This window comes from Myiozetetes cayanensis, unplaced genomic scaffold (assembly GCF_022539395.1).
Source record: "Myiozetetes cayanensis isolate MyiCay16 unplaced genomic scaffold, myiCay2020 scf23, whole genome shotgun sequence".
In the NCBI taxonomy this organism is placed as follows: Eukaryota; Metazoa; Chordata; class Aves; order Passeriformes; family Tyrannidae; genus Myiozetetes; species Myiozetetes cayanensis.
Genome location: NW_026087445.1, coordinates 5,112,888 through 5,127,242, shown reverse-complemented (window position 1 = coordinate 5,127,242; position 14,355 = coordinate 5,112,888). Strand labels below are relative to the sequence as shown.

General features: G+C 43.9%; 1 protein-coding gene across 5 annotated transcripts in view; it reads right to left on the bottom strand.

Annotated features, from left to right (window-relative positions):
* The window catches only part of SPTAN1 (spectrin alpha, non-erythrocytic 1), a 46,884-nt gene that overhangs the window by 15,300 nt on the left and 17,229 nt on the right, over positions 1-14,355 (bottom strand). For 3 of the 5 annotated variants that reach the window (XM_050320259.1, XM_050320255.1, XM_050320256.1), the window contains exons 15-34: positions 13,959-14,163; positions 13,663-13,844; positions 12,805-13,048; positions 12,414-12,536; positions 11,495-11,712; positions 10,692-10,784; positions 10,187-10,321; positions 9,592-9,740; positions 8,232-8,291; positions 5,654-5,852; positions 4,394-4,498; positions 3,664-3,687; positions 3,260-3,295; positions 2,161-2,208; positions 1,743-1,834; positions 1,276-1,420; positions 981-1,162; positions 702-801; positions 386-583; positions 117-263 (exon numbers count right to left, since the gene is read on the bottom strand). In XM_050320259.1, the coding sequence (XP_050176216.1) occupies positions 117-263; positions 386-583; positions 702-801; positions 981-1,162; positions 1,276-1,420; positions 1,743-1,834; positions 2,161-2,208; positions 3,260-3,295; positions 3,664-3,687; positions 4,394-4,498; positions 5,654-5,852; positions 8,232-8,291; positions 9,592-9,740; positions 10,187-10,321; positions 10,692-10,784; positions 11,495-11,712; positions 12,414-12,536; positions 12,805-13,048; positions 13,663-13,844; positions 13,959-14,163 (2,685 nt within the window). The remainder of the gene's footprint in view (positions 1-116; positions 264-385; positions 584-701; positions 802-980; positions 1,163-1,275; positions 1,421-1,742; positions 1,835-2,160; positions 2,209-3,259; positions 3,296-3,663; positions 3,688-4,393; positions 4,499-5,653; positions 5,853-8,231; positions 8,292-9,591; positions 9,741-10,186; positions 10,322-10,691; positions 10,785-11,494; positions 11,713-12,413; positions 12,537-12,804; positions 13,049-13,662; positions 13,845-13,958; positions 14,164-14,355) is intronic. The other 2 variants (XM_050320257.1, XM_050320258.1) reach the window with 1 other exon arrangement.

The following is a 14,355-nucleotide window of genomic DNA, read 5'->3' as shown; positions in this document are numbered from 1 at the left end:
CAGCAGATCCCACATGGCTGAATAGCTGGAGCTGAACTTTAGAAGCCACACATGGTAAGAACTCATTTTGTTGATGATCCACATCAGAAAAACTCAACTCTTTTCCCCTTACTCACCTGGACATTGATTGCTTTATCAAAATCTTCATGTTTTTTGATGAGGGCCTCCACACTGTCCAAGGAGTCTCCTTTATCCTCTGTGTTCAGGAAAGCCTCCCGGGCAGCCATCCAGTTCTCAGCCTGTTCACAGTCCCGATGGAACAGCTGGGAAGAGAAAACTCCGGAGCGTGAGCGAGACAGACCAAGAGCACTGCTCAGCACCAGGAGAGAATAAACCTGCTCATGGAGCGAGGGGTTATCTTCCCTTTCCCAACTGCAGCACACACCTGCAGCTCCAGGCACTGGTCCAGCATCATTCTGCGCTGCACCCAGGCCTTCTCCAGGTCTGTCCGTTCCTGGTCCAGAGTATCCAGTTTTTCCTTGATCTCTGGGCTGGCATAGTGCCCATGGGCCAGGAGTTGTTGTCCAAACTGTTCAAACGCCTGGAAAGTGCCGGCCCTTGCATCTATTTCCGTGCGGTGCTCCTGCAAGGGGCAGAGGTGCCTTGGTCAATGAGCAGATGGCAGAGCTGGAAATTATCTATTTTAGGAACTCTGATTGGAAAGTGTCCCAAAAAGAAGCATTTGTTGATGTTCACGATACCTGGTGCCTTTCCAGTAAGGCTTCAGCTCCAGTCACATCCTTTGCAAGTTCATCTGAGGAGACCAGGCCCCGGATTCCGTTGATCCAAGACATGAGGTCCCTGTGAACACACAGTAATTGGGAATTTTTCCATCCCTCCACTGAAATAAGTCAGAACAGGGAAAACGGTCCTTTTCTGCACCTCCCCCCTCCAAGAAACGTTCCTGTGGAACAATAAACCACATATACCTCACTAACAATACACCAGGAAACTGGGGGGGGGGGAAAGATCATTTTTACCTGAAGTCACTGAGGAATCGCTGCAGGTCATGAGAATCTCCCAGCTTCTCCTTGCGCTGGTCAGCACGTTTGCCCAGGCTGTTCCAGGCCTGGTTCAGCTCAGTGCATTTCTCCTGCAGATCTTCAGCAGATTCAGGGTGGGACTGGATCAGACGCTGGGCGGTTTCCCCAAGAGAATTCACCTGGAATTAGAGGAAAGGAAATAATGAAGGCAGAGAGAAACTTTGCTGTAGTTCAACCATTTCTGCTGGAGAAAAAGAAAAGCTTTTGGGCTTGTCCTCCTCCCAGATCTCACCTTGTCTCCCAGAGCTGCCAGGTCTCTCTCAAAGCCCTCGTGCTTTCGCTGCAGGGCCTGAACACTGGCCAGGTCATGCCCATAGTTGTCTGTGTTTAATGCTTGATTCTTCTCCTCTATCCATTCTTTGGTTTCATCAGCATCTCTGGTTTGAAGGGAGGGAAGGCAAAAGAGCATTAAAACAGAGATCATGCCAGGAGCTCTGATACCTGCAGGTTGCCAATGTCTAGAGAAGCTCCTGTAGTTAATGCTCTATTAAGTATTTCCCAAAATGACACAAGTGAACCTTGGAAAACAAGAGACTAGTCCAGATTTCCCATGCCCACAGCAATTCCACGTTTCCAATGTTAAAAAGTCTTTTTTTTTCCCCAAGTAAAATACAAAGAACAAGCCCCACTATATTTTAGAGCTCTTAACACTCAAAGGCATTTGACTGAGTCAGGACTAAATATGATCAAACACCTCACCTGTGGAATCTCTGCACCTCGTGGGCACTGCCCAACAACTGGCTCCTCTCCTCTGCCAGCTGCTGCAGGGACCTCCAGCGCTCGTTCAGCTCCTGAGGAACAGGACAGGGATGTCAAGGCTGGCCTTGCACTGCAGGTGGAGGTTACCACGTTCTGCTTCCTTCCAGCAGAGTGCACTAATTCAGACAGCCTAATTTAATGATTTAAGCGTTTCTCCTGAGATGTAAAACCAAGTTATTCGATGTATATAAGTGAGATATTGATGTAACCCGACAATAAAAAGCTGTTTATGCCAGTGGTTCTTTCTGGAAGTTGATTCAAAAGGGTTTGTGAAGCTGAATGAAAGAAAGATTGCGGAAAAGGAGAGTAAAAAACCTTCTCAGCTTTTAAAGCAGCTCAGGAAATGTTGTATAATTACCTTGATTGAGTTGAAGGTTGCCACAGTGTGTACCATCAAACGTGCAGACTTGGGGGGAAGGGCAGAAAGAAAACAACACAGCATTAGAGTCAACTCTGAGCAACCAGAGCCAAAATCAGACTGAGGGAAAACTCCTCAAAAATCAAATTAAAAAAAAAATAATTTGAAAGTCAATGTAAGTAAATTACAAAAGCAATTAAGAATAATTGGTTGCAATGCCTAAGGTATTAGAGAGCAGAGTAAGAATAGTTTCAAATTTAAAACTGAGTACTTGTGTAAACTGAAGCAAACCAACAGTCTTAAGGACAATGAAGAGGAAAATTTAAACTCAACATTCAATAAATGAATTAAAAAAACCCAACTCTCTTAGTCACAGTTCGTTAAGTTACTATGAGACTCTTAAAATTCAATGTCCACATTTAGAATATGTGCAAAAAATTCCTTTGCAAAGCAGCAGTTCTTACTGAGATTTTGGGAATGGCTGCATTTCCCACAGTGCTCTCAGAACATTGCCCACTGCTCTGGCTTTCCCACATTCACACAGTTTGGAAGATGTACAAGCAGCTTTATAAAGGTTGAAGAGGGCGGATGTTAAATATAAAACATGGGAATGAAATACCAGGGAAAAGCACAACGTTGGATGATGTAAAAGAAATATTTGAGGTGTTTTTGTGCATCAGCAGGTGACAGCAATTCCATTGTAAGCCCCTGGTGAATGGAGAGAGGCAGAGAATGGGCTGGAGATGATTAATGGAAGACAAACACAGCTTATTCCTTACTAAAGGAATATTGACAGAAATGGCTGGGACTGCCAGGAATGCAAACCTTCCTGATGTAGCAAGCAGAAAGAAAAGAACTCATGCAAAGTGAACAGGGGGGATTATTTCAGAACCAGTGGCCATGCAGTACCTAAAAATGTTGGTATAAAAACTGGAATCAGTCTTGAGAGCACAAGCTCAAAGCAAACCAGTTTTGCAGCAGGGAGGTAAAAGCAGGCTTGAAAATGTCTATGGCACAGAAGTCTAAGGGCCAAAAAAAGATGAGGTGCTGTAGTTTTTGGGTTATTTTCCTGTTGTTGCTGCCAAGTGATGACACCTACCTTCCAGGGAGAGGCTGTCTTAGAATCAGTTTCATCCTGTTTGAAAATGTGAAGAAACAGCTTTAAATACGAAACAGAATCTAAAACTGTCAGAATATATTTAAAAAAAAAAAAATCTTTGAAAGATTCTCCATGTTCAACCCTTCACAGAGTAAATGCATTTTTACCCACTTGCATTTGTATCAGTTTGGCTTATCCTGCTTGCTTAGATTTGTGATGGGGGGCAAGGAAATAAAAGGGAAATGTGAGGAAATAAAGGGATCAAAGATAAGATAATCTTTGTGTGTCCATTTAAGGTGTGAATTCCAGCAGGGGAATGAACCACAATCATGGCTGAACTTCCACTTGTACATCCCAAACCTGTTACCAATTGTCACACCATCCCCCTCAGAGTTAACACTCACCCTGGGCATCATCCCATAGACTTCCTGCAAAGGAGGAAAGACAAACAGAAACAACTTGTTATTTTCTAACAGAAAGAACATTTTCCCTTGTTTTTGAAAAGGACAGACAGCAGATGCGCTTCTATCTTTCTACTAATTAATTACCAGCATGTTGTTGAGTCAAAAAGTGCTCACACAACCTGAATGTGCAGCAGGAATGGGAATGTGACTGTTTGACCATCTACACATCATCTCAGAGCCCAGAAAATAAACAACTTGCTTAAATACTCTGTTAGCAGGGGATAGAATGAGTACAGAACAGCACAAATATATAAAAAGCTAGGAAAAAAATCGGTATATTACTAAAAAAAGCAAAACTCATAAACCCCCTCCACTCTAAGCTGAGCTCTATTTTCTTTCTCTTTTCCCTCATAATTTTTCCTGCAAATAAATAAAAGGCTGAATTTCAAATTTACTTGAAGAGAAGTAAATGCATGGCTTCTTCATGAGTTTGAATATTGTTGTAAAGACTTTCCATTCCAAAAAAAACCCCAATATAATTTTAAGAGTCTTTTTGTGATGGCCACACTACAGAACAGGCATGAGGTATCTCTGGTTAGAACATCACTGACATCATACCAGGGAGCAAAAAGCAACAGCCTCAACCTTGCAATGCCAGGCAAAGAAAACACAAAAAAGGGCCTTTTTTTTTTGCTTCTCTAGATCAGATTAAGTCAGAGAAAAAGAGGACCTGTTGCTGTACTGCTTGCACTTCATCTGCCATCAGCCCCTCCGACTCCAGGTCCTTGGCAACCTTGTTGATGTCCTTCAGACGGGACTCGTTCGCCTTCAGATCCTGCCCAGGGAGGGAAGACCAAGAGCATTAACACTGACCCAGGGCAGACAGGAGGACCCAGCTGGCTCAGCAGGAGAGCCCAGGGTGAGACAGCAGGGACTGAGCACACAGAACCCTCACAATTCCCACGGGATGAGCGCCTGTGCCAGGGGATCCATCCCAGCTGCCCCTGCCAGGCGTCAGTGGGGGAAAGAAACACTCCCGGAGTTGTCCATGAATCAGTGGACAGTCAGGAGTGGAATCCACTCCTGATTTCCAGATACACAACGTGGCCAAGGTGAAGATGAAATTCATGTTAATGCCTGAATTAGCTAAAAGACAAACTTCAGAAGTGATTGCACTGCGACACTGAAATGCTTCCAGTCAAACATTCCCAGAGAGCTTTCTGCAGCCCAGACAGAAAACCTGGCTGAAAATAGCACTGGAGAGCTGGCATGTCAATTTTAACAGGTGACATTTTAATTGCAACCATTAGCTTCTTTTAGAAGAACCCAAATCCAGTAACTGCTGCTTGTCTTTTCACCTCTTTCACTAAGTTGGCACAAACTGTTTGTCAGCCAACTTTCAAGCTCTACACATGAGAACATCCACAGAACTGTTAATCACTGTCTTTCCCAATGTTTAAGGTCAGGCATCTTTGCAGTTCAGTGATCAGTATCTTAGCAAAGTGGACAAAACAAATTCATCTGCTCAAGCAATTCATTCACAACTCACACAGAGGAAAAAAAGCACTGCAAACCTTGGGAGAAAACCCCCAAACCTGAAAGCCTACCAGCACTTTTTTTTCCATATCTTGGGGAAAAAAACTCCACAGATGGAAACAAAAATGCATCTTTCTTTTCAAGAGAAAGGAAGGGAAGTAGCTTAACTCAAGGTCATGCTTCACACAAACTGAAATTCCTCCAAAGCTTGGCAGATTCGATATTGGAATGTGTTGAAAGAGTTCCAGCTCTCTGGGAGCTGGGAAGGCTGAAGCAACACTTGAATGTGAGATTCTCTCTATCCTCACAAAATGAAATAAATCCTATATACCTTTTTATTCCCCATCAAAGCCACTTTTCTTCCTGAATTATGAAAACCTGCCATGGACACACGATCAGAAAGCCTGAAGGGAAAAGGCCCAAACTAACACCCGCATTTTAATTTACAACACACCTTCTGGAAATCATCGAATTTCTTCTGCAGCACCTCCACCTGCTCCAGGTCAGCCCCCACCTCCTCACTGGTGAGAGCTGCCTCCTTCTCATTGATCCACTGCTGCAGCTCGTTGGCCTCCCGGAACAGCATGAACTTCTTGCAGCTCTTCTCCAACATCCCCTTCCGCTTCTCCCCCAGCTCCAGCAGGGAGTGGTACCTGCAACGAGCAGCAGAGGGAAGAGAGGCACAGTCAGGCTGACCTGAGGAGGATCAGGGGGGTTTCCCAAGTGGCCCCAAAGATGGGGGAGATCCCTCAAGCTGTGCTACAGAAGGAGCTGCTCGTGCGTGCTCAGGGAAGCGCAGACCGTGCGTGTTTCTCCTCCACATGGACAGCACACCAAAATGAGATCTGCCCCATGCAACACCTCACTGGAAAATGAGATCTGCCACATGCAACACCTCACTGGGAAATAAGATCTGCCCCATGCAACACCTCACTGGGAAATGAGATCTGCCCCATGCAACACCTCACTGGGAAATAAGATCTGCCCCATGCAACACCTCACTGGGAAATGAGATCTGCCCCATGCAACACCTCACTGGGAAATGAGATCTGCCCCATGCAACACCTCACTGGGAAATGAAACCCACATCACAGCTCAGCTCAGGGGAGGTTCTGCAACCACACCACCACACAGTGCAGGGATGACTCCACAGGCTCTTACTTTCCAAGAGGTATTATTTTCCCAGAGTACAGTAAGTTTGCCATCAGGTTATTAACACCCACCAGCCTCCCAGCTCTTGGACATAAATGTCTTAAGTAGCCATTTTCCAGTGCCAGATCTGCTGAATGTTTAAACAAGGTGTCTATCTTTGATAACTGAATGTTTAAACAAAGTGTTGTATCTTTGATAACACTGGGAAATCCATGAAACTCAGTTCACATACACTTTTTGTTTCTGTGGAATTCCCAATATAAGTGATATTACTCCTCATTTAAGTTAGACTAAATGCAAAGGGAAACCTCTAAAATTTTTAAATTGGTCTGAACAGGTGATTAAACCTCAAAAGACCAGCCACAGTTATTTAAAACCACAAGAAAATTGATGTCTCCTATTTGGTTCTTTGTAACCAACTACACACAGATGGTCCTACAAGACCTTTTCCAAGCTATTGCTGAAAAAGCCAACAGCAGTTTTGCAGTCATTGACACTGAACCAGACCTCTCTAGCAATGCAAAATGCCTGTCTTTAAAAAAACCTGCATTCAGAAAAGCCACAGCCTTTAAGACTCATTCTTACTGTGACCTTATTTCAAGTCTCCCAGCAGATGGGATGTTTTAGCTGCATCTGGGTGGGTTTTTCATGTCCTGAATCACTTTGCACATTGGTCTCCTACAGTGCTCAACAGCAGCAATGAATTCTCATCATTAAGCCACGAAGAAATCCCTTCTGATGTCATTAAATCAAATAATACAAGACACTGCTGAGACACCTGCAGGGCCCTCCCATGGGGATGTTTTCACCTCCCACCTTGCAGCACTGGGACAAACACGGAGCATTTACAGCTCCCAGCTGGAGGAGCTCAGAGCTGGAGCATCTCCCTGACCAAGAGCTCAGAGATGACAAAGCCTGCTGAGGAAAATCCTCAGGATCCTGGGCTGTAATGGCTGGACATCCAACTGATAATCAGCTCTCCCTCCATGGAAACAGGGACTTTGTGGTTTCAGAGCGGATAGAATGGAACAAAAAAATCTCTCATAGTAGGTTTGAATAGAAATTTTCTGCCCTGACTTGAGGAAATTGTTCTGAAGCCTGCCCTGACTGCAGATGTTTGCCTCAGCATAGAGTTTAGGTATTAAATACTTGCAAAGCTCATAGAGGATCTGGGGCAAAACTCCCTTAGAAGCAGATCTGACCTCAGAGTTGCTTTGCAACACCCGAGAGATTTACAGAAAACTTTCATTTTTAATTCTCAGTAAATACCTTCTCTATGAAAAGACAGTCAGGCACAGCCAGTGAACACTTTTGCTTTGGATTTCCCAGCAGCTTCCAACACCATAATACAAACTCGATATTTTTTTTTCAGGAGACATCAACACAAATTGGAAATTCAAGTAAATGGTGAAATTAAATTAATAAGCCTATATAAACAAACTAATGCTGTTTGACTCCCCAGCATGAATGTTACTTTATATGATAACCCACGACAGCCCCACCCTTCCTAAGCTCTTAAGACATTCAGATGTGATGCAACACTCAGTGTATGTATTTCATATATATATAAACAAAATAACATATCTATCTGCACCTCAGAGAAGGAGAGAGATGCTTTTTAAAGAAAACACTGAAGATGTCACTAAAGCAAAAGCAGCCTGATAGAAAATAACCACAAACCAATTCAGCAGCAGAGAGGTGCCCAGGGAGATGAGACCACCACACTCATCTAAACCAACCCACACTGCAGGAAAAATCCCTTCCTCCAGGTGTCTTTGGAGCAGCTTTCCCAAAGGAAGGAACAAAAAAAAAAAAAAAAGGGAGGATGAACAGTGACAGGATGGAGACAGCAGGGTTTAGAAAGGGCTAATCCTACTCACAGTTCTTCCACCTGTTTCATACGCAGAGAAACACTGCCGACCTCCTTAGTTATGAGAGTCCTGCACAGACAGGGAGCACAGCAAACGCAGGCCAAGAATTAGTCAGGTTAACAAAAATAACAGAAGCAGAAGAAGCTCCAGCCAGGGCTTGGCTGGGGTAGGAGATGGGGAAGAGGTCACATTGAAATGGGAGAAAAATCAGGGCTCATCCAGAAGCAAACAAAGCAAATCAGGAGTGACAAGGGACGTGAGGAAACCTCAGCAGTACAGGAGGGCTCTCTCTATAAGGACCCCTCCTTTCCTGATGGATTGGAAGCTAAAAGGTGGTCCCCTCTCCTTGGCTCTAAAATAAGGCACCCTGTTCTAGTTATTAAAAGCAGCATGAGAAACTCGTGGAGGAAATTATTAAAGTCCTGATCAGCGTGCCACAGTTTTCCAGCACTGGTAGAAGTTTTTTTGTTGTGGGTTGGTGGTTTTTTTCCATGCGGTTTTATTTTTTGTCATTCTCGAGCTAAAGCTAATAATTATTGTATGTCACTGTAATAACTGGTGACTCAAAACAACTGAGTGGGAAGAAATTCTCACCCAGAACGTCAGTGTAGCTGTGCAAACAGATGGGAGGATGCAAGAAAACTTTCAGCTTTGGCTCCCAAGTGGTTTGATAAGATGAGCCAGGAGCTCTCAGCTATCACCCACAGCCCTGGTTGGAACTAATCTACAACTACCATGTGCTTTTAGGAGGTCATTACCAAGCAGCCTCACAGCTTTCTGTTTGCAATGGGGTGTGTTGCTCTTTTAGAATAGGGGAAAAAAAGTTGGGGAAAAAAAAAAAGAAGAAGAGGGGGACACATTTTAGCTCCTGTAACAGCAACAAATAATGGCATCACATTCCAGGAAAAAAAATGAGCCAGCAGCAAAGTAATCCCAGCTCCTAAGGAGGTCACCTCCAGAGGCAGCCCTGTATAGGGAGAGCACTGTACTTCATGGAACCAAATTTCAGAAAGCTTTTCAAAACAGATCACACGTTAAGAAGTGACAACTACAAATACAAGAGCTGCTTAGGACATATATAAAAACTCACAAACAAGTTTAAGTAGTTAGGTAAAACATCAAAAGGAACACATAAAATACTCAAGTCAGACAGTAAGTTGAGCTCTGGTGTCAGGAGTTTTACAGTTAAAAATGGGAAAAGCAACGAGAAAATCTAGAGTAAGGATAAACCAACTGAATCTGGTGCCTCTGGTAAAGGAAACCCTCCTTTCTTAGTGTAAGCAGCATTAGCCTAAGCTTCTGGCATCTGGGAGGCAAAGGCCAAGCCAGCTAATGCTGGTGGGGTCTGATCTCATCAGTCAGATCTTACTGGTTGTCGATCTGCTCCTGGCGCAGGGCGATGCTGCCCTGCTCCTCCAGCAGGTTCTCCCGGGACGCAGACTGGGCAGGGTCCAGCTTCTTCACGTAGGCAGCGGGAACAAAGCCCTGCCGGTCATTGACTTCAACCTTCCACCAGTCCTGGCAGGGAAAAAACCCAGAAGGAACCTCCCTGTGAGATTGTCCCCAAGCACAGAGAGCAACGGAATTAACTCGAGGAAGCCAACGATGCTCCCAGCAGTTTGCTCTTCATAGAGATCATTTCACACAAACTGTGTCTTGAAGACACTGAGCTGTTACTCCCACGTCTCACCAAAAATCCCTCCACAGCAGGGAATTAAGTTTCCTCACAGACACGTGCCCCACAGCCTGTGCTGTTTATGTGCCTTGGAGAAGTTGGCAGCTGCAGAGGAGTCATGGGAATGAACTGGGGAGGCTCAGCTGAATGGGGACATGGGCTGAATGTGACAATTCTTCAGCTTCTTTTAACGTTCTCAGTAAAAACCAAACAAAAGCAAGGCACACTGTTGCAGAACAAGCAGCACCAAGGGAGCCAGGCAGGCCCAAAGCAGCAGGGAAGAGCTCACCTTGTTGGTGCTGTTGAGTAGAGTGAGGATATCTCCCTTCTTCATTGTCACCTCTCGAGGACTCTTCTCCTGGTAATCATAGAGTGCCAAAACGAGCTCTTTTCCAGTCTCATCATCTGTGGGAGCAACTTGTTGCTAAAAAGAGAAGGAGCACAAGAAAAATTAGTTGTTCCATGTTTATTACAGTGTACTGCCCTAAGATAGACCTCAGCCTTTGTTAATGCTACTGTAGTATCCTAAAGTTATTCTTGTTGAAACAAATGCAGGTAGACTCAGTTTAAATGCTGCCTGGGCTCAAACCTTGAAAATCACCACATTATACTGTTTTATTCCAAAGCAACACAACTGTCTGTCATTATTCTACAACCAGGCTGCTAAGTTTTTTTTGAGAAAATCAAGTAGAGCCTGCAATAAGCTCTCTCAAACCCAACAGCTGTTGTTATGCTTTGTCTTTACCTTTTGCTGACCCAGGAATTTTAGCAATGTGATTGGCATCTCTCCTTACCCTGCAGGACTGGGCCTGTTCCCTCAGTGCCTGGATGCTGCTGCCATAAGCAGAGAGATCAGACATCAAAGCCTCGTGTTTCTTCAGAAGAGCCTGGAAATGACACAAACAACATGCACACCTTGTCATTTTACAAACACTACCCTGCCTAAAAATACATATTTTGGCTCCCTGTGCAGGGAATGGGGGGTTTTTAGAGCTGCCAACCTTGTGACACTCATGAGAATAATCACTTCTATTTATTCACTGGGGAGATAGTGGCCCAAATGCTTCTGGTGCTTTGCCTTTGCCTTATCTCAGCGACATTCTTTTGTTCTGACCAGAAATAACTCCATTTCCACATGGATAAGTGGTAAGCTTGAAAGTGTGCCTTTAAACTGCACTTCATGCTGATGAAATGTCAGCACTGCCTGGGATGCAGTGTTTGACTGCAGATGACACCAGTAAAGACAAAAAAATTACTTCCAGACTAATGAACTACTGAAAACCAGGCTCATACTGAAATGCTTGTTACACGAGGAATTTGCTGACATTATTCTCATTATACTTAAACAAAACCCCGTAAGAGAGTGAATAGAGATGTAAAATTTCCTTGTAATTAGTTTAATACACTGTACAGCAAAATTTCACGTGCAGTAACAACTGAAACACAGGAAAAACTGTCACTCTGACATCAGCTTGAAGCAAGAATCTTCTGCCCTGTTTGTTAAGAACCTTGAGATTAGCAGAGCTCGTTTTTATAAGCACTAGACAAATCCTTGCTGTGTTTATGCAAAATTCATTATAACAACAATCTCAAATACCTCAGCAGAGTCTTCGTCCTTCCCATAGTCTGTACTGCCTACAATGGGCTCCTTCTCCCTCATCCAGGATTCGGCCTCATTGGCATCAGCAAAATACTGCTGAGCCTGCAGGGAATCCTCCAGGTCCTGGCGCCGCTGCGACGCTTTGGCTTTCAGCGAGTCCCACTTCTGGTTCAGCTCATTCAGCTTGATTTTCACATCCTCAGCTGCAAAGTGTCCTGTGGAACAGAAGGAGAGGGAGCTGAAGGACTTCAGGAGGTAAAATTGATACACACCAAAAGGTTATACTTGTACTTCTTCAAAGTTGCAGAAATTAAAGCAGTTTAAACCAACGGAGCCTGTTCTGAGTGATGAAAGCACAACTGAGCTGGGCCTTTTGCCTCAGGCTGGAAAACACTGTCAATCAAACTGCACTGGGATATTTGAATTATTAGGAACAAAACAAGACACATCACAACATTTCTACTCAGTGATGACATCTCTTTCCAATGGCAGCAGACAAATCCTGTTTCAGATCTGCACTCTGAATCCAAGAAACAGGGAACACTTTTTTGTATTTTGGTGTAAGAACACCCAGTCAGAAATAAAGATGCCTATTTATTTAAAAGCAGGAATGACTCCTACTGTGTCCTTGTGGAGGATCCTCTCTCACATTATGATTATGTATCTCTGATAGAAGACTTTAATAGATTTAAAAACAGAGACTAAATACAACAGGCACAAAATGTGTGTTCACCCAGAGTAGATTGAGATCTGTGAAAATTGTGACAGGTTCCCATCAAGGAACCTATTTTGACTTTCAGGTGAAAGAATGATTAGAAGTTCATCGTGCTAGTAGATACCTGTCTACTGTGTGGATAAAAACAGGCAATAATTCTTATTAGTACTGGGCAGGGAGTTCAAAAATGCTGACACATACCCTCTTCCACCATAGCATTTCCCTTCTGTGTGACTGCTTTAATGCGGGGCTCGTGGCCTGCAATTTCTGCCTGCAAAGCCTGGTGCTTCTTGAGCAGATTCTGGACACCAATTAAGTCCTTGCCTGAAAGATATAAAAATAATCAAGCAGTTAAATCAGAGTCAGCAGATCAAACAAAAATTACAAGGCAGCTGCAACCAGTGCAAGGCAAACCTGCAGAGTTAGAACTACCACAGTGAAGACACAGAACTAGGAAAACTAATTGAACCACTGGAATAGCAGAAGCACCATAACAGTTAAAGAATAAATCTGCAATATTAATTACAATAAATAGTTCAGAAATTTCCAGGGATATTCAATAAAGAGACAAGTGATGGTAGGATGGACCAACCTCTGTTTGTTGAAGCTGCAATGGGCTCCTTTTCCCTAATCCAGGTCTCCTCATCCTCAATGTCCCTGAAGAGCTGCTGCAGGCGAAGGGAATCGGCGAGTTTCTGCTTCCGAGCCACCATGGGATCCTTCAGAGCCTCGTAACGAGCCACTAAAGCTTCTTGTTTCTTCTTGATGTTGTCAGCATCGAAGTGCCCGGCCTCCTGGAACTGCCGGGCCTGGATGGTGATGCCATCTATGCGATCCTAAAATGAACCCAGCAGGGCATTATGGCCCCACTGCTGTAAAGGGGCTGCAGAGACTGAGAACCTTTGCAGGTTTCATCTGTCAATTTGGCATGAAATTGCTTTAACTTTACAGATGTGGCCCTCGACACAAACTGCTTTTCAAATTGGTAACAACTGATCGTTCCAGTTGTGGGAATCCAGATCTTGTTGACTTTCTTACTGTGGATTTAATTCCCCTAAAGATGGTTTGCAAACGGTCCATTTGCAAAGATGAATTCAGAGGAATCATTTGCTGTAAAGTTCTTTATTTAAAAACTGTTCTCCCTCCATGTCCTACATGAAAACAAACTGAACAAGAATAAGCTATCTACAAGTGGATAGTTTAGGAGGTAATTATTTCCTACACAGAGTACAACCTTTTAAATGGGTGTTCACAGCAAAAAACAAAGCTTATTCTTATCAAAGTCGTGAAGATCTTATTCTTAGAGACCTACAAGTTATGTTTCAGTTCAAAATTACTTTTGGTAAGAGAACTGCAAAGCCCAAAGCTACAAAAATTATAAAGATACAGACAGGCAAAGGTCTGAGTGAGCAGATCTGAAAGGGCAGATATAAAAACTATTTTCCTTTACCTGATGGGCAGCAACATCTGCCTCCAGCAGGGCATGTTTCTTCTGAAGATTCTGAACATTAGTAAGATCTTTTCCATAATCATCAGAAGCCAAGTGTCCTTCTACTTCATAGAGCCACAGCTCGATGTCCTCCACGTTGCGATTGAACTGCTGCTGCTGATTGGCCTCGCGCAGTTTGATGCCTGACAGAGACAGTGGCAAGAGCAAAACAGGGCGAGATCACTTCAGTTTTCCGCCTCATTTCTCTCACTCCCTGGCTAAACTTTCTAGAAAATGACCCCCAGAGCAAGTGGTACCTTTGAGCTCTGTGGCCTCCAGAAGTTTCTTCCACAAGCTGATGACCTCGTTCATGCGAGCAGCCACTTCGTCCGACGCGTAGTGTTTGACATCGATCAGCTTCTGCCCCGCCTTCTCCAGGGCATCGATCCGGCTCTGGTTAGCAGACAGCTCTGCCTCAAAAGCCTGATGCTTCTGAACTTTACCTTGCAGGTTGGATGGATCCTAGAGATGAAGAAAGAAATAGGATGTTTCGATGCAAAAATCAGCACCTGAAGGTCGCTGAAGAATTGTTAAAATTAAGACTACGTTCATATACGTGTCACCAGAGAATTTGGTGCAAGAAATATACCTTAAATCAGAACACTTAAGTTACTAGATAAGCGTGATTACAGTAGGATGGAAAAATCCCCCCTG